We start from the raw sequence: 20955 nt of genomic DNA on the forward strand, positions 1-20955 counted from the left end.
CTTTTTGCTTTGTGATTCAGGGGTCTAAGAACGTTAATATGATCAAACAATGTCATGAAAGTTTCTCAAAATTAGAGAACAACTATTTTCAGATCAGTTTTATTGAACAAAAAGAGTTTTCAAAGATCATGTAGGAAATACAATATTATACAAGTGTGGCACAAACAAGACTAACAGATAGAAGATCTAGAAAAGGGAATTGTCAGTGGGCATGAACATGACCGCGTACAGACAGATCGCGGGGGGGAGGGGGGGAGCGCAAGGAAACCAAGACTCTTCCAGAACGTAAAATTCACAGGAACAGAGAATTACCAAAGAATTTACAGAGAAATCTGTAAAGCCAACCAAACACTGATGTGGCCTCAGTTTAAACAGGGGAACAGATTGCTTATTCCAGAATAATGCATGGACTTTGAACCAGAAAGCACAGATTTCCACTTCAAATTTGATTAGTTGTTTCTACCAAGTGGCCCGTACCAGCTTCAACAGCATTCAAACGTTTATTTTTTTTATCTCTTTCTTTGTGGTTTTTGAAACAAGGGTCGTCATTTACTGATCCGACGGTAATTTGATTTCTGTTTTACGTTTGACTGAAAGATTTGGTGGTTCAAGTATTTAATGTTTGATACTTTTTATTCTTTTTCTTGGGAAAAGAATAAAAATGAAATCTGACCAAAAAAAACCAACCCCAAAAAAAACTTAAAAGTTCCCCTTACTGGCTTTTTCCAGAGCTTTTCATTCACATTGAATGGTCTTGAGATCAGTAAAAGCTCCATCACAAGCTACTACGTGGACTGTGGAAGTGATTTCTGCGGTCAAACAAAACGTTTGTCTCGTGCGGTCATGTGGTCAAACATCGCAAACAAAACTTTTAGGGGAAACCCCAGGAGTTCCTCACAGATGATAACATGAAAACGGATTCAGGTGGCTCCTCACAGTAGAAACTCTTTGGAAAGCACACGCGGCAGTTTAGCGTGCTCGTCCCAACCTGCAAAGGGCAACAGTGCTATCAGTCCCACGGAAAATAACTCACTCGAAGTCCCAGCTCCTAAATGCTCTAATCTGAACTAGAAAAACAGAAAAATTATGACATTCTTGTCATTGAATTCAGCACCAACGTTGCAAAGTTAGCACCTGTTACAAAAACCAGTGTGGGCTCAATGTAAGTCAAACCAAATTTTGGATGTTATTTCACATATTTTCTACATGACGCAGGAAAATAAGAAGATTAACGACGCATGTTCAGGAAACGGGCGACAATGACGCACTGTCACACTCTCAAAGTGCAATTCCTGCCATAGACTCAACAGAGCACAGACGAGTTCTGATGGGAGATTAAACTTTGCGATGCTGCAGTTTCAAATTTAACTGATAGGGAAACAAAAACAGTCCTGCAGCTCAAGTTAACAAATATCACCACAAATATGTATTTTAAATCAGCCAAACAAATGTCTTACATCAAGTCTCCAAATGGCAGTTGGTTGCTTGTGAAGTACAGAAATGCATTTGACTAAATTAAATCTTGTGCAGCGCTAGACCGACAGCTGAGGGTTGATTTTGTATCCGGTGTAAAACTCCTTAAACTTAAGGTGGTGGACCAGGGCCACGTCATGTAATGGAGGAACTTTAAGGGAAAAAGCCAGAATTCAGAAAGTAAACACTGAAACTAGTCGGAAGTTTGTAAATACAGGATTCAGAGATCGAGTTTAATAATGACAAAACTTAAGCCTGAAGATAGAATTTTGTTATCTCATAATTCTCAATGTTTTCCGAGAATTAATAATTAAAGATGAATTTCTCCAAGTCCCCTTCCGTACCCGCCGTTCATTGATTCATGTTCATGTTACTGTAAGACATCAAATCCCCCAACAGTTGAAAACACTCCATAAGTCTTTTGTTTCCATGTGTGGATAAACTAAACCAAAGGAACACTTTGTGAAGGACAAACAAATCATCCAGATATCAATCTATCTCTGTATGGGCCACGGGTTTGATTCCCTGCTGTACTCGCTCCCAGAGCCTTCCCGATTTCCAGTGGAAACACAACAAAAATACAAAAAAAGGAAGACAAACTAAACACTCTTTCATCCCTCCTTTTGTTTAGTTCATTTGTTTTGCTGGGACCAACCAACCACCACGTCTGCTCGTCTGAAGGCTTTGGAAACCTGCCCTGCTCATCCACCAGATCAATGGGATTTTCTCCTTTCCGGTGGAAAATGGGGCGCTGCAGACCGACAGCACTGTTTGTGAGCGCTACAAGTAAAAGATACTTTTCAACAAAACAGCGGCATACTTCAAATGAGTTATAAATACTCTTTTTAAACAACTGTGAGCACCCAGTGCCTTGTTGAAGGGCAGGACGTTCACCTTTAACCTAACAGTCACAGTGGATGCTGCGTCCTAAACTACATCCACAACATCGGCTAGCAGGCTGGCAACTCAAAGCAGAATGATGGTTGGTTGAAGTATTGTATAGTGTAAACTAAAGTAGACCGTGAAAATGTACCAGCATTCGGCCGATAGCCTTTTCCCAGCCTGCTGAGAAAAGCTTCACCTGACTTCAAATGCCTTTCGATCCAGAGCGCCCCTGTCAGGAACCAGAACTTCCACAGACAGACTCGAACTTCTCCAGCGCCAACGCGCAGCAGAGATCACAAAAACCCATGTAAGACGTCTGCTATGAACACTGGGGCTCAGCCAGGAACAGCCTAATGGATGTAAAACACTAACATCTGCCCAATGAAACAATGGTTGTGGGGTGTATTGTCACTTATTCTGGTATCTGAAGTCTCTCAGCACATAATTGAGAGGTTGGATCAGAACCACTGGAGACAGGTTGACCTGTAGGATCTTCTGCGCTTTTCTGCGGGCCTCAGCCACAGAGCGAGAGTCGTCCACTTTTACAACTTTCCACCTAAGACTGTTTTTGTCCTTCCAGCCGTTTCTCTGCCGGGTCGGGATGTTTAGTTCCTTGGGGCCCCGACCATCTCGGTGAACGCCGTTGCTCCTCCAGCCATTGCTGGTGAGCTCTGTGTGAGTCTCTGGGAACGCCCGTCCATTTGCGTAGAAGACCGGTGCAGAATCTCCGATGAGGGCGCCGTCCAATCGGATGGGGCAGGACAGGCTCTTCTGGCTGTACAAGGCCACAGCTTTGGTGGGTGCCCCACCACCATTGTGAGAAGGCTGCAAAGGTATTCCTGAAAGCGTTGGAGGGTGCTGTTGCTGTGAAAAGGCAACAGAGGGTGCCTCAGAGGATGAGTCCCAGGAAGTGTGGATCTGGAGTCTGGCCGTATGGAAGCCAGATAGGCCCTCAATGTTGGTCAGTCTGAGGCACGGCCGCACTTCCAGCGCCTGCGACATCTCTACAGTCCGACTGGGTGTCCTGCTGCAGATGATGGCCCGATGGTCCACCAGCAGCTCCGGAGGGCGGACCCCTTGAATCTTGGGGTTACTCTTCTCAGAGGCATTCCAGGACGGGTGGACCTCTCTCTTTTTGACCAGGGGCTTCCTTCCCCTCCTCTTGGCGGTGGGTCTGACGTTCCTGCTCTGTGGCTTCAGCATGTCAGCGGTCAGCGGTTGGTTCGTGCAGGAGCGGTAGCCGTACACATCTTTGCTGCGCAGCACGGTGGGCTTGTGGCCCTCCTCTCCCAGCTCCTTCAAGAAGGTGACCAGCTCCTCACTGCTCGAGAGGTCGCGGGACATCGGGCTGAGGATCTTCAGAGCATCCAGGAGGACGTTCTGCCCCGCTGACGAGATCCGAGACCAGGAGTGAACTGCCCGGTCTTCATTGGCAAACGCCAAAGGTCGGCAAACCACGGGACCTCGCGCCGCCTCAGCCATGTTTCTAGTCCTGCCGGGAATACAGAAAGCATTTGGTTAAACTGAATCACAGAAATGGTAGATGAACCTTTTTTGTTATTTTGCAACCTTATATTGTTGCAACTCCTTTTGGTCTCCATTCTTTCAAAAGAAGAGGAATTTACCTCCCATTGCCTCCAAATGCATGTTAAAAAAAGATGTATATCGTTCGGAAGTTTCATGCCTTTATTGGATCGCGACAACGGAGACATGACAGGAAATGAGGAAGAAACAGAGATGGAAGGAAGGAAGTCCCGGGACCATTTTTTTTTAAATAAATGCGAAGGCAGACACTTCGAAGATCGATTTCACACTTTGTTCCATTCTGAAGTGTGTCACCTGAAAGAATACCCATATTCATTTGCATATTTATGACACTCCATTGCCTCTTCATTCAGACAAACATCCCACTGTTTGTTTTATTTTTTTCTTCTGTCTGTGCATCAAGTTCCTCCTCAGACGCCATGTTTGTTTACTACGGGCCCCTCTTGCATTTGCGTTTGCATACTTCCGTGGACCATTTTTCTGCCCCTATGGAAGTTTCTCCATGATGGACATCAGAGATACTGCCGTCACTGGAAGAAGTGAGATCCCAGATGATTTGCTTTAATTACATATGATGTGCAGTTTTATGACTCTGAATCTGAAGGGCTGACAGATTGAGGCAAATTGTGTCAATCAGGCAACAAAAAACAATCATAAAACCGGATGTTTTCCCATCTGTTCAGACAGTATTATCTGTTCATATCCTAACAATGGATAGGTCAACTCTCGTCTTTCCTAAACATTTCTCTACCGTCATCATTTCTGCTTCTGGGTGCTAAGACCTTCTGACCCCAGAAACTGAAGTGGATCAGCAGCCGAGTTCACATGATGTTGTTAAGTCACCTGAATATAAAATGTTAACATAAACCTACACTGTTTCAGCTTTGAACACAGAGGCTGGGGATTTTTTAATTGCTAGATCAATGCTTGGGGGAGAAGTTAGTTTACTGTCAGCAGCAGTGTAATCAGACACCTCACATGGCCAGACCAGCAGAGAATATAAAGAAACACTGAAGCTCCATGATCTGCTGGGAGAACGACCCCACCTGGCTCGTTAAAACTGCGACCTTCTCTCAGTTCAGCAGCAGTTTTACACCTTTATACCCTCAATCTAAACAAGCTTCATTAAACAGCATGGTAACCAGGACCTTTGAGACAGTAGAAACAACGCCCTGGGATCCTCTTCCAGCAGAAATAAAGAAGACAAAAACTTGACATGGTAGCCCCGAGGGAGGGAAACCGCCTAATATTATATAATTTTTGTATTCGCTTCTCTACCACCACCAAAAAAAGGACAAAGGAAACAGCAATTTATCAGAAACAAAGTATGGAAGGAAATATAATAATAAATGTTTGATTGTGACAATAGCTAGCTCTCAACAGAGAACTGTGGGCATCACCCAGAAAGATAGGGAATTTTAATAGAAGTGATGTAATTCCTACTTTGACTGGTATAATTGTGGTAGCCTAAGTCAGATCACGGACGATGCACTTTTATTTCAGAGGTGACAACAACATTACATTCGAGCCCTTGCCAAACGAGTTTGTCAGAGTGTACAGAAACCCACTTACTGTTTTAACAACACCCTCAACCTTGATTTGGCACATGGCATTAAAATTGAACATTGAATAGTCTTTCCACAGAACCTTCTTCTAATCTGACCATTATTTAGTAACTTTTGAATACTTAGTACCGGATACACGCCATTAGGCAAAGGTTTGTAGTCTAGATGTCAATCTGAAAGTGCTGTTGTTAAATTTAAGGAAGTGAGTTCATCGGCAATTAATTCAATATCTCAATATAACAGAGGACTCCTATGATAACTTTAGTCCCACCCAAGTTGAACATCTTGTCGATAATGCTATAGGTTCACAGCTAATGACACATGACTGTATTGCCCCTCTAAAAAAGACGATAGCAAAACAAAAAGGTAGTTAGCTCCATGGTAAAACGCTCAATTAAAGTCAACATCGCAAAAACTTGAAAAGAACCAAGAATTTGGTAGAATCACAGTTAGACTAGCGAGATAGTCTAAAAACTTTTAGGAAGGACCTCCGTAATGCCAGAGCAGCCTATTACTCATAATTCATAGAAAAAAAATTAGAACCCCAGGTTTCTCTTCAGCACTGTAGCGATGCTAACAACTATATTGAGCCATGTATTCCTTTAGCCCTCAGCAGAAGCAACTTCATGAACTTCTTTATTATTAAAATTCTAAGTATAACAACCTTAATTAATCAACTCCTGCCCTCAACCGGTACTGATTCATCCTCAAACTTAGGAACCTTAAAAAAAAGCTGTAAAACCTGATAGAATGTTTTTCTAACATTGACCTTCACCTATTGACTTAAACAATTTCTCCATCCAAGCCATCTACCTTTCTCTTAGAACGCACCCAGACAAGGCATCTTACAGAAGTTTTCCCCATAGTTAGCACTTCTATACTTCAATCTGTCTTTACCAACAGGCCATGTACCACAGTCCTAAAAAGTAGCTGTAATTAAACCTCTTCATTAAAAAAAAAAAAACACAGCCCCTTCCTCTCCAAGGTCCTTGAGAAAGCAGTCGGGAATCAGTATCATATTACGGAGACTAGAACATTTAATTGGCATTGAAGGAACCAATTGCACTAAACTGGTTTCAGTCCTATTTATCAGATTGATCCCAGTTTGTACACGTGAAAGACATCTGTGCTTGAACCCATTCTATTCACTTTATATATGCTTTGTTTAGGCAATATTAATAGAAAACACTTCATAAACTTTCATTGTTATACAGATGACACCCAGTTATATCTATTGATCAGGCCAGACAAAACTAAGAAATTAGCTTAACTCCAAGGATGTCTTAAGGACATAAAAACATGGATGACCTGCAACCTTCTGATCTTAAACTCAACAAAACGTAAGTATTGTACTTGGCCTTGAATGCTCCAGATTGAAAAGGAAATTTGGCGTTCAAAGGAACGAAAGAGCTCTCCTGCAGACATACCTCATGAGCAAGTCGACAGTGTTCACTTTTTCAAATTCAGAGTCAAATAATACTATTTTAAGTACTCTCACTACTGGCATGGGGAGACAAAGTTCCACAATCTAGCTTTTATTACGTGAATAATAGCAATTTTCTTTGTAGATTCTGAAGTCTAACCAGCTGGTTCAGAGCTAAACATAAGCTTTTCCCGCTATTTCTGATCAACAGTTCAAGACACAAAGACGTTCAATCAACTATCAAATAAGACAAAGAAATGTAACAAATTCTTACAACTGAGAAGCAAGAACCAGCGAATGTTGAGTAACAGGGTGACACGCTCCTTCATTATTATCAATACAAACACCGTAGTTTAGAAAATGGTCCCAACAAATGCACTGCTTCCTCCTGTTTGAGTTAACATTTCCTAAAAACTGCAACACCCCACTGTTTTAGGAAATTACTGAGTTTTATTTTTTTTAATGAAAAATAAACTATATTAGTGAAATTTTTGTATTAGATTTACGTCTTCAGTAGGAACCAATAGTCATTGGGCTGAGTGCAACAGACAGAGAGAGAGAGAGAGATTTTGTTTAATATGTCTATTTATCAGGGACCTGTAGAAAAAAACAATCACATACAAAGAGATTTTGTATCAGATTTAGCAACTAGTCAATTTCCATCTGCAATCTATGGGCAAGTCAGGAAGGATTTGTTGACAATAAGAAAAATATAGAACCTCAGACCGACCCTTTAAGAGTTGTTATTTTTGTAAGTTGACAACCTGTACTGTGGCACCCATTTTTTTTTTGGTCACTATTTCTCACGGATATAGCTAGGTAGCTTATCCCGCCTCCAGACCAACAAGGGTAACGGCCGTCAACACCAACCCTATTTGAATCAGTGATTTAGACGTCTGGAACCAGGGTTGTGATAAATAAAAAGTCAAGAGGTCATCAGTTCATCTTCTGGGGACCATGAATGTTAGTACAAAATTTGAGGCTGCATGATATTAGCCTATTTACAGCTTGACCTGTCAGATGTAGGATGAGCGTATTATAACTTTGAGAAAGAAAGTCGTAATCAGCAAGTTTTTTTTTTTTTTTAACGGAATTGGTCAAGAAAATTGCCATTGGTGCATCTTTAGTTTTCAGACTAGATTAAGCTAGATTCATATCAGTCTTACTTTCAAACTGCTACTTGCTTTTTTTGCTGTGAGAACTTGTTATATTAAGACAAAGTATGTGGTTAAAGACCATTAAACTATCAATAACGTTGTACACCTGTAAAGAAAGCAAGACAAACCTACACTAGTGAACCTGGATATAATAATTAGCCGCCTGGTAGACAAGACAAAGTCTGCAGCTACATGATCACAGGTTTAACTTTCATAAAAACTGAAGACAAGGAATGAGATAGTAGCTCATCAGGTAACGACCTGCTCCGTGTCCACCCCCCCACCCCACCCCCCAAATAAATATGGGTAATTAATTTGTTCATTTTGTAGTTTAAACAGCGCAGCTTGCAGGAGCAGAGCAGGCCAAGAAGATCTCTGGCGACTGCAATTGAACATCAGGCCCATTAATCAGAGGCAGCAACGCACAAAGTGTCCACACTGCTGCCAGACAGACAGACAGACAGACAGACAGACAGACAGAAGGACAGAGTTCCCATCCCCCACCTGGTATCAGTAGGCTCCTATGATGTCTGTGATGGGGGGGAATGGAATCAACTGTTAAATCTAGAAAATGGCAGAAATTGCCAAAATGTGGATGCAATTTATAAAAATCAATACCAGACAATGTTATAATGTCCTCTACCATTCAGTGCTGACAGCTATGGCTGTAATACAAATAGTCTGAATCTTTGAAGCCTAGTTCATAATCTTGACAATCAAGTTCTAAAATCAACATTTGAATGCAGCGCAGCTTCTTCTTTTTGCATATCTGTTCATTATGGTTAGGGCATGTCTCTGCTCAGTTGCAGATACAGATTAGGCTACACTACTATTATTAGTAGGTTTAGGGTATTATACTATTTGATTCCCAGGTTGACCCATCAAATCTGGTTACAACCCGCTGGCCGGCCGGGTTCGGGTAAGCTTACTAGAAAATATGAGAACGGTCGGGAGGGCAACAAAGCAGCATTCTGAGTTAGTTATCAATTACTTACAGAAACACTGCATGCAGTAGTTCACCTTGTCTTCCCCTCTCTACCTCACTCTCAAACACGCACAGACACAATGTCATAAAATATGACAACAGACATGCAAAGCTTTAAAAAAAAAAAGAGAAAGATATTCATTACAGCCCAACTGACAGCGCTTTCATCACTAAACTATGGCGAGGATGCACTTTATTTCTTCGACTATGTGGAAATCCAAACCACAGATGATGAACAAAAGCATTAAAAGGAACAGTGTGTACGATTTAGTGGCACTTATGGGTTTGTTGCAGATAGCAACCAACTAAATACCCGTCAGCTCACCCCTCCCTTTCTAAGCGTGTTGGGGAACTATGGTGGCCTTTAGGATTTTAGTACTATTCCTTTTTCAAAACATATATAATTTTGAAAACAAATAACTTCAGAACAGGATTAGAATTTATATTTAAAATATATAAAAAATACAGTTTTTAGAGCAGCAACAGTTGCGTTTACAACAGCAAAGTCACTATATGAACTCATTACTATCTCACTGGGACAAAGGTAAAATGTTAAAATAAAAAATGGAGAACAAAGACATCCCTCAGTGTTAGTTATTCATCTTGTGCTGCTGGCTGCTTTGTTTCAGCCACAGAGAAGTTCTTTAAAAAAAATGCTTTTGGCCGATCGTTCGTGCTGTGTAAACATTGCGTTTGGTGACGGGGCAGCTCTGCAGGTGTGTTGGACTGGATACAACATTATATACAAATATAATACAAATGGGCTGCAACTGCATTTTGCTATGCAACCCTGTGTTGCATAATGACAATGAATTATTGTTGAATCCTTGAAAAGGGCTGTTGAAAGTCAAGGCATCGCTTCAATAGAATAAAGCACATGGGAGGGATTGACCAAGAAACAAAACTTGAAGGCACTAGATAAGATACCGTTATATTGTAGAAAACAACTCCAAACATGGTTAGAGAAAAGGCTAATAACATTAAAGCTGCAAGCAGCATTGATCGGGCCCTCGCAACGTCACACACGTCGAGGGTACTGGCAGGACTCTGGTTGATGCGGCAATGCATTTCTGTGACCATCATACACTGCATGCACAAGTTAGATGATATTTCCTGCGTCGACCAGCAGCATAGCAAGACCATGTTGCCAGGTCTTAAGCCTCAAATGTTTTGAGTGTACCTCCGATACAATCATAAATGTAAGCCTGTTAAGATCATTAAGAAAATGAACGTGTGAATGTGCTTCAGTATTTGTAACATAACAGACGGTCAGGTTACTGGGATGGAGTTCAACTCCCTGCAGTGTCCTGCTGATTGTATTTGGACTTACATAAAAGTTAACAGAACAGCAGTGTCATTTGTTTTTACTTGAACACTTTAATTTGACACCGTTTTCATTTTAAGCTCTTCTGTAACTTTAGATTGTAGTGTGAAGCATTCATTGTAACATTTAACCTGATTCTCATGTAGAAGCTCTAGACAGATCATTTATACTAATGCCCACTGACATGGTTTGAAAAACACTGTTGATTAACTTTTGTTCTCCAAGCATCTTAGTTTGCACATATTTAGATCAGATAAGTCTTTTTCTCATGGTGTGCCCACAAACCCTGTTTGGGCCGCTGTTATTATAGAATTCTGTTTACGTCCGTGGTTGCCAGTAGGTGGCGCTATGACTATGAGTTAATATTGGCATGCAGAAGTCCTAAAATCACGACAGCAATCAAGCATGTCAAGTTTGGGGCAGTTTTGACAAAGTAAGGTTGAGTTACAAAAGCTTGATGGATGATGGCGAATCATGTAAAATTGCCGGTACACCAAGTCCATGTTATCCGATGAAACATCAAGCTTTTAGTAACTTTTAATCGTTAAGGTCTTTAGGTTGTTCTGACCAAATTCTAAGCTGATCGGATTATTTCCCTAGGAGGAGTTTGTAGTGCAGCACCTGGAAAAGGAAATAAAACCACAAGAAATTCATACAAAATTCAAATTGGCTGACTTCCGGTTGGGTTTAGAGCATGGACCCCTAAGACTTTTTTTTAAGTCTACATGTGATACACCGGCTTACTTAATTTCATACATCTAGGTGAAACGTACTGCGAGGGCTGCATCGTCGAAATATTGTAGGGGGCGCTATCGAGCCGAGTTGCCACTCTGAAGCATTAAAATCACATCAGATAACTACATTCAGGATTTTAAATGTGTGTGACAAGTTTGATTTTGTTTTGAGTATTTTTAGCCCCTCAAAAACACCTTTGTTTTTAATGGCGAGGAATGCATCGCCACGGCAACGGCATTTCACGAAACAACAAGCTTTGAGTAACTTTTAATCACAAAGGTCTTTAGATTGTCCTGACCAAATTCTAAGTTGATCTGATTAAATCCCTGGGAGGAGTTTGTTAAAGTAGAGCGCCTGGAAATTGCAAAAACGACACTAGAAATTCAGACTAAATTCAAAATGGCTGACTTCCGGTTGGGTTTAGGGCATGGCCCCAAGAGACTTTTATTTAAGTCCACATGTGATACATGTGCCTGCCAAATTTTGTTATTCTATATGAAACGTACTGCAAGGGCTGCTTTGTCGAAATTTTGTAGGGGGCGCTATTGAGCCAATTTAACACTCTTATTGAATAAAATCATATTATATAACTACATTTTGGCCTTGTGATCTGTGTGTCAAGTTTGCTTGTGTTTCAAGCTTTTTTAACCTCTCCAAATGACCATCGTTTGTCACGCCGAAGACTGCGTTACCACGGCAACGGCGTTCGACGAAACATCAAAAGCTTAGAGAACTGGCATTATGAACTTCTTACATTTGTGTGGAACTAATTTGATGTTGATCTGATTTTCCAACTAAGAGAAACAAGCCAAAGTATAAAGACTTTAACTTACTGTTGCCAGTAGGTGGCGCTATGACTATGATTCAAAATTGGCCTGCAGATGTCTTCAGGCCTGGAGTCTAATCAAACATGTGAAATCTGGTAAAGATCTGATGATGCGGAGTCAAGTTACATCAGTTTATTCGTTCATGGCGAAGGATCGAAGTTCGCCGAGCCGCCACGTCGTCGCCCTTCGACAACTTCTTACAATTTTCACAATGAAGCATTATCAACGTCTTAAGGCTTTTCTGACAAAACTTTAGAGGGATTGGAATAATCTGTGAGGAGCAGGATGTCAAAGTACAAAACTTATAACTTCCTGTTGCCACCAGGTGGCGCTATCACTATGATTCTAAACTGTCATATAGATGTGTTCAGGGTCAGGATGTTATGACATCTGAGAAATTTGGAGCAGATTAGGCAATGTACAGCCGAGTTACAACAACTTCCTGTTTCATGGCGAATGGTGTTTTTTTGCTGCCACGCCACGGACACATAGTTCGATAACTTTTTGATCTTTGAGTCGTTTCACTGCCAAGATCTCAAGAGCATACTGACCAAATCTGAAGGCAATCGGGTTTAATCTCTAGGAGGAGTTCGTTAAAGTACGGCGCCTTGAAACGGTCCAGAAACGTCATAAAATTCAAAATGGCCGACTTCCTGTTTGGTTTAGGATATACCCCCTTTTGACTTTTTTGTACGTCCCATCACGTTCCACATACCTACCAAATTTCATACAGCTAGGTGAAACCCAAAGTTGGGGCTACTCTGTAGGGGGCGCTATCGAGCCAAAATGTCATGCCGCAGCTGGACACCCCAATAATACTGGAATTTTCACCACGATTGAATTTTGTGCCAAATTTCAAAAGATTCCCAGTATCCCAAGCACCTCCTTTTTGCGATGAAACTGGTACGATAATAATAATAATAAAAAACATTAGAATAACAATATGTCCTCCGCTCCGACTACGTCGGTGCTCGGGCCCTAATAATAATAATAATAAAAAACATTAGAATAACAATAGGTCCTCCGCTCCGACTACGTCGGTGCTCGGGCCCTAATAACAGTCTATGGAACGGAGCAAACTGTTTTGGAGTGGAGCACTGAAAGAAAATTACTTCTGTTTTATCTTTGTAAAACTAGACAAATGAAATTTTTGGCACATCCAGTCATTGATTTGTTCAATGCACTCTCTCAGTAATTGCATGGGACCATAGTCACCTTATGATATCTTTATATAAATCTGTGTGTCGTCTGCATAATAATGGCAAGAACATTTGAGATATGTTGAACAGAAGAGGCCCAAAAATGGAGCCTTTTCTCCAGGTGTTCCTGAGATATCAACCTGAAAACATTATGCTATTTGCCATGGCTGTCGCCAGCTTGCAGGCTTAACAATGTGGAGAATATAATTTTGTGTTATGTAGTTAAATGTAATTTATGGTGCTGTTGGTTTTTTGCTGCTAGACCTTTACATTAGGTGCAACCCTCGCTGGTACAAGCTGGAAACCGTTTTAAGACTGCAGTGAAAAAATGTTTATAAAAGACAAAAGCAAACAAATTTGGATTGAAGCAGAATATTTCATGAGATGAAAAAAAACACCGCCCCCCCCGACGATTGACTCAACAATGCAATTTTGAGTAACCACAAATGGAGGATAGGAAAGTATAAACAATTGTTTCCCTAAAAAGACCCAAAAGATGGTAGGTGAGGAAGAGAAAGCCTGAATTAATAATTTAAAGATTTGCGCAAACAGAGATAGTCATCCCAAAGAAAACACATGAATAATCGCAAAGAGTAACATCATCCACCACAACCTTTTAGTCTGATGTTGAGACCCTTTGAGATGACAAAGTCCCCAGTGTGGCCCATATTATGTCACATGCTGATTCAGTCCATAGTTATCCAGAGTACAACAGTTCTTTAGTGCTGCCATCAACTTTCCTCTAGGCAGCCACATACCTTCTCTCCTCATTTGGAACAATTGAAAGAAGACGCTGGCCTTGAGAAGAAAAAAAAACACTATGTGGACACGGGCCATTAGATTGCAGCTTGACATGAGGAATTCAACTGAGGAGCAACATATTGGAAAGAGGCAAAATTCCCCGAAAGGCATCTGCTTGCATGGCATTATTAAACAAAATGGCGACTTCACTCACCGTCATACGCATTCAAGCTTTGTTCATAAAACTGCTGTTAGGAGGGGTTGACTCAATAAGAACTGGTGCATTTTTATCTTGTTATGGCAAAGTTTTAGTTAAAAACATAAAATCAAGATTGTGCTAGATAATTAATTAATCAAGTAACAATGATGACAGGAATAATTCAATGACAACGGTAATGATGGCAGAGAACTCGACCATAGAGAGTGGGACATTATGTCCTAACAGCGAGCGTTATGTTTGAGTAGTATTTGCTATCTTTTTTTAAAGCCGAAAATACTCATTTTACATAGTGATATTTACTGAAAATTAAATCTCCTTCCGATCTCCCACTAGCTAGCTGCCACCATGTTTATGTTATTGTATTTTCTAGTATTCATTCCTGTTCATCGGATCGAGTACAATTTCACAGCGACCAAAACACCAGTTTCAAGTGTAGTAATCAAAGACAATCAACCTCGACACTAGTCGCAAAGCATAATTACAGGACAAAACACAGCTTAACAAAACTGGGAAAGTGATGTGGTTGCTGGATTGTAGGGACAAAGAAACAAAACTGTTTATTTGAACTGAGCAACTAAACCACAGTTTAGTTGCTCAGTTCAAATAAACTTGTCGGTTCTCTCTGGTGGACAAACTACATAATGGAGACACTTTCTAACGTCATCAAACATTTTCTTGGCATTTCAAATGTGCATAACTGCATCCGCAACAATAAGAGAGAAAGCGAGAAAGACAGCGGATACTTTCCAAGTCTACAGAAAATAGGACGATGCAAACAATATGGTCCATCTGTTCTACTTCATATCACAGCAGTCACAATCGTCTGAGAGCCTGATCGTACCAGCATCATGACTCATGAACCTCTCAAATTGTCAAACCGATCAAGATTAATTTTGACCCAATTCTAAAATTAGCCAGAGGCAGCCACTTCAGGGCGAAAATCTGGCTTAAATGCCAGTAAATAACATGGTTGACAATGAGATTTGACCTCAAAGTATTCCAGAGTGACTTCGTCAGTTTGATGCGCACACATATCAGGTGTAGAAAATAAACCGCAATGACAGCTTATGAGATCATCATTAAAAGTTGTTTTTGGGCTTAAACTGTAGATATGACAAAAGCAATAACTTGAAATATTCATTATCTCAAAACTGACCCAGCCGGTAAGTTCAAAGTGAAGAGTTAATCGTTATTATTTAGTAATCTGGTCTTTAAATACAATTCATAATGTAGTACGTCAGAAAAAGTCAGAAAAGGTCAAAGCCTAGTAAGTCATAAAGAAGGTATAGTATGTCATATAAAAAGTCATAAAAAGTCATAACCTAGTGTGCAATTAAAAATAAGTCATAAAAAGTGTATCGTATAGTATGTCATAAAAAAGTCATAGTATAGTATGTCATAAAAGAAATGTCATAAAACTTGTTTTGGTGGCTTAAACTGTACAACATAAAAGTAATTGGTGGAAATATTCATTATCAAGACTGAACCAACCCAGTTAGCTCTTACTATCTATTCATACCAGACCAAAGTACTGGAAGGTGGTGGATAGTCTTTCAGAGAGGATGAAACGCTGGGGTTTAATATAAACCTATAAAGTCTGTTAGAATTATCTTTGCTACTAGCTGCTGCTTCTCACTGGAGTACGCACCATTTTAGCTAGCCAGAAGTGCTGTAACAATTTGGCCTTAAAAACAGTCTCTGACAAGTTACTTCATTTTCTTAAAACAGGAATCAATTTGCGGTTTCACAGTTTGATTTTATACCAACCGGCATTTGTCATTATAACATGTTGAGGAAAAAAAAAAAAAAAAAAACAGGCAACATTAGCAGCCTGTTCCAACAGCCCCACGGCAGAATATCCAGCTTGAATTGCCTTAAGGTCAAATTGCTGATTCTGGGGAAGTGGTACACGTTTTGTTTATTTACCAGAAAGTTTGTGTTTTTTGGGGGGCGATGAGACAAGACTATTTATTACCAGCCAGTGTACTGCGAATAAACACAACAGTGTTCAGTGAAGAGACCGAGTTTGGGCTGTTGATGAATAAATGCTACAACACTTCAAGACCCAAGCCAAGTTCCCGTGTCTTGGTTGCCACATTTTGATATAATTGAAGAGGGATTCGCCCCAAAGTTAACGTCAACCTCGGCCCAGGTAAGGTGGGCTGACCTTTAAGATGGACCAGTTATTCTCATTTTAATAACAAGTTTTTTTCAAGCTTTTTCTACCTCCATGCTGAGCATGCATCCTGGATTAATTGTTGAAAAGAAACCTGTCTACAGACCGTATCAGACCAAAAAGTAGCATGGCAAAATGTATCCTTGCATCTTTGAGAAATATGCTTGGTGACCTATGTTGGAGAACAGCTATAGCTCAGGACGTAACATCCCATTAACATACTATTCATACTACGTAGCTACCATTGAATACAAACTGTTTAGCTAGCTAGCCAACATTGTGATCAATGTGTAGACGTATTGCTTGATTTTACTTCAATATGAACAGTCTGCTGGTAATGGCATACTTAATCGTTAACTTAGTATCAGTATCAGACATATTGTGGTTTCCATCTGACAATAATTTTGCATTTTATTGGTTTAAATGATCTTGTAAACTAGCTACTTGTGAAACAATCCAGGCATACACGTTGTTGTCTCAACTCCAGTCTCACATCTCAAGTTGCTAATTGGACTGTTAGCAACGTATAGTGTATGAAAAATTAAGTCTTGGTCGAGATATCCGCTGGCTACGCTGAAATATAGCCCTTTTCCTTCAGAGGCGTATCAGAAAGCCAGAAAGCCGATGAGTCACTTGGCTTTTTACTGCCGGGATTGAACAGAATTTCATTGTGTAAACAGTTATTGACGTTAGCAGTATAATGCTCTCCTAGCTAGCTTGCAAGCTAATTGACAATTAACCATGATAACCAACCAACTCCTTTACTTCATCAAAGGTTTGCGATGATTACAGGTCAACACAACTAACAAAAACAAAACACACTGATGTCTTAACTGACAAGAACAAAGAAACCTATGATGGTATCACTACTTTTTTTTGTTAGATCAAAAACGCTAAAAACAAAACAAACCAGGTAAGCCAATGAGCGTTAAGATAGGGAAAAACGTGCGCAAAGCTACGTGGTTCCGTAGCTCACGAGCGCCCCCACCTTCAAGAACTGGCAATAAGACTCAGTTTATTTTTTCCTAAACCACTAACTGTAGTCAGATGTATTCAAGTAGCCGCCGTTGAGAAGCTGACTTACAACTTTCAGTGGTTTGATGAAAGACGTCGCCATTTTTTTTCACACGGACTTGTGAACTGCCGACAAGCCGAGCTCGCCAAACACTCTCCCAGCAATCTGTCCTCTGTCTGGGCAGCTATAGTTGTAGAGGCTCCCCAAAGCCCTTCCGGCCGACCAGGCCCTCCCCTTTGCTCCGAAACATTATCGGACGTATTTGATGAGTCGGAACCGTGAAGGTTACTGACGTGAATGAAAGTACTACAGCAGGAAAAATAAATAAAAAGGCGGTATTACCTTTTAACGGCGCTGTTTCGGCATCCTCCACCGCTGCGCCGACGCTCCACACGGTAAAATGGCTGCAACAACAGCGGTGTGGATGACAGACCAGGGAGAGAGAGGCGGAGGCAGCCGGGGAGAGAGGAGAGGAGGGCGGGCTCTGTTCACCGAGGGGGTGGGGGTGGGGAACGGGCGCAAGTGACTGAAAAATATTATTGTGTTATAAACAAATTAAAAATCATGACTGACACAAAGTCCACAACAACAACAAAAATACAAGACAACAAAAACATACGTTTTATTTCATATCACAATAATTATTTTAAAAAGTAAAAAACTAAGCCCCCCCCTCAACCGTGAAGCCTAAGTAAATTGTGACGTCACGACTGGGCGTGGCTTACGCCGTGTTTGTGACTAAAACTCTTTGCATTTCATTGTAGAAAACGCTCTTCTAGCTAGCTTGCAAGCTAATTGACAGTTAACCACGATATCTCCCTCAAAAGGTTTGCGATGATTACAGGTCAACACAACTAACAAAACAAACACATTGGTGTCTTAACTATATTTAAATATTTAACTTAAATATTGTTGTTTTCAACAAGTAAAAAAAAAATTAAAATCATGTCCGAAAAAAAATCTGCAAAAATAAAATACAAGACAACAAAGACGTAAGTTTTATTTCATATCACAATACTTATTTTGAAAGTAAAAAACTGGCCGCCCTCTCAACTGTGAAGCCTAAGTAAATTGTGACGTCAAGATGGGGGTGTGGCTTATGCCGTGTTTGTGACTAAAAATCTTCGCAACCAACCATCCCAGTGACCTATCGGTGGCGAAATAAAGGCTAGCTAAGTACTGTATAGTACTGTAAGTACTGTAAGTACAATTTTATAATTTTATACTTCTACAACACTACCATGTTTTTGTAGGCACGTATTTAATTTAAACAACATTTATTTGACAACATTAGTAATTAGTTACTCTGCAGATTTAGATTAGCAACTCAATATAAATCAAGAAATTATGATATATTATTTTAGATTAGGCTAACCAGCAGGATATAACGCACTTTAAGCAACTGTACACTTAAACTCATTTGTTTAATTAAGCTGTGAACTAAATAATATGACTGTACTTTTTTAATTAAAAAAATTGTTGAAAATGGCTCAAAACGCCATCTACTGTTTTAAATCAGTCCTAATCTTGCAAGGCCAATTCTGAGATAGAGTCGACCGTTTGGGAATAATCTACATCGTCAAATAACAGAATGTTAACGCCCTCTAGTCAAACCCCCCTTCTCGCCTCTCCACAGCGTCTATTATTTTTCCTTTCTGTGTACTGGAAATTAGGATATCAGCACATTACAAAATACGGTGAATCAGTGTTAGGGACTGCGTTTATATGGAACTGTTTATGATCAGGTTTTTGGAGTATCCCGTTTATGTGTTTTCACATGTCAAAATCATATCCTGTTTTAAGAAACCGGGATAGGCTCTCATCCCATTTGTGGGAAACGCGAATACGCTAGCTGGAGTATATCGAAAGAAATCGGGATACTCTTGCAGGTGCGGCTTTAGTCAAGTGATGTAACAGAAATACAAACAATGGTTGCAGTGAAAACCCCTCACTTCTGGAGTGACCATGGCCCAATCCTAAGGCCCCCCCCCCCCACAGACTGTATATCAGAAATGGACGTAGTCACCCATTGGTTTGTGGACTACGGTTTTGAAGCCTCAATTTTGGCATTTTTTGCTGTCTGCATCTTGTTTTTTGCAACCAGTGAACTGAAGTGACCATATTTGGACAGCGGAGGACTGACGTAGAGACGCCGTATACGGCTTTGGCAGAGACCTGTCAATCTCTGTAGCCCCGCACTAAAGCATACCCTGCTTTATGGTCTATTTGACTCTTGGACCATGGACCATGCTGTATTGAAGAAGACATGAAACTAGAGATTGAGACCATAAACTCATGTTTACAATGTTTACTGAGGTAATAAATCAAATGAGAAGTGGGGTCTTTTTCTCATAGACTTCTATACAACAAGACTTCTTTTGCAACCGGAGGAGTCGCCCCCTGATGGCCATTAGAAAGAATGCAAGTTTAACAAACGTCAGCATTGGCTTCACTTTTCAGAATCAGAGGTTGCCGCCTGGTCCCCCCTACAACCTCAAGGCTTGAATCCTGTAGGACTTAACTGACGTCACCTGTGAGAGACTACAAGGGCTACAAGGGCTTGGAATGGTATAAATACCATTGTGACAGCACTTTGCAGCGACATATCAAGTTACCCGACAACAGCAAAACATGTCATGTTCAGTTGTGGGGTTTTATTTCACGTTTTTACTGCCTGATTTGAACTTCTCTCAGGCTCTTGCCTCAAGAGAAGAAAAGGTATTTGTCAACTAATCTATTTACTTGTTTTTGTCAAAACAGAAAAAAAACCTGCAACTTGTAACCAGGTGTGTAATATACCTGTGTTTGAAGTCACATTGCTATGAATTGTGGGTAATTCCCTAAGGCAAAGTCAGTAGACATGCAGACTTACAGAAAGTGTGCATAAAGGGCTCAAAAATGTCTTTGAGAAAGTGCTCAAACACTTGACGATTTGACAGCAGGACGGCCCGAAGCCCTCAAGGACATTTAGGGAATGCTCCTCAAAATCCATGAGTCTGTGAGTATGGAGATTGGGATTGAGTTTTGTCTGTTGGTAATGAAAGAGGCTTGTGACAGTGACAGGTTGACACCTGTGCCTAATTTACCTAAAGTTTTGTTTACACACAAAAAAAAATTACCATTGCAAATTTTCCTAGGCTGTTTATGGTCTATTTATGTACAAATACATCAAACTGTTAAACACGACTGGGTCAATGGTGACTTGAGCAAGCTCACATTCTCAGTGGATTCATTTGTTATGTAATATTGCAAACAGCTTGATTCTGTGCAGTTTGATGTGCAGTGATTTGCCATCTGATCAAATCTTCAAACTCAAGGATGAATTTCTTAAACTGGGCTTCCTTGTATTTCATCTTCACACTTTTAGCTGAACGCCTAAACATGAACACACTCATGCCCTGATTCTCTTTAGTTCTTTCCCCAGGGGGGTTTCCTCTGTGTACATTTGCATATTCAAGACATAGCTGGACTGTGCATTACACACTGCCTTCATTTTGATGACAAATTTGTTCTGGTTGCGCCCACGACACGCAACCAGACATTCATCTAAAGATTGTGAGAGGGCCTGGATTGTAAAGAAAGGACAATTGCTGGGCACACATGGCCCATGCATCCTGTATCGTTGTGAGTTTGTCACAAAGCAGAAGAAAAGCATGGAAAGTCTTCAGAGACATGGTGGCTGCAG

General features: G+C 40.5%; 1 protein-coding gene across 1 annotated transcript; it reads right to left on the reverse strand.

Moving 5' to 3' along the window:
- Nucleotides 1-83: 83 nt before the first annotated feature.
- On the reverse strand, nucleotides 84-17695 carry ccdc71 (coiled-coil domain containing 71). The gene is made up of 2 exons (XM_068722233.1): nucleotides 17613-17695; nucleotides 84-3850 (listed from the first exon to the last, which is right to left on the reverse strand). The coding sequence occupies exon 2, from the start codon at nucleotides 3838-3840 to the stop codon at nucleotides 2767-2769; it is 1074 nt and encodes a 357-aa protein (XP_068578334.1). The 5' UTR covers nucleotides 3841-3850; nucleotides 17613-17695; the 3' UTR covers nucleotides 84-2766.
- Between the last annotated feature and the right edge of the window lie 3260 nt (nucleotides 17696-20955).

The sequence above is a fragment of the Cebidichthys violaceus genome, unplaced genomic scaffold (assembly GCF_023349555.1).
Source record: "Cebidichthys violaceus isolate CVI_PGR_0920_01 unplaced genomic scaffold, fCebVio1.0.p SCAF_29, whole genome shotgun sequence".
In the NCBI taxonomy this organism is placed as follows: domain Eukaryota; kingdom Metazoa; phylum Chordata; class Actinopteri; order Perciformes; family Stichaeidae; genus Cebidichthys; species Cebidichthys violaceus.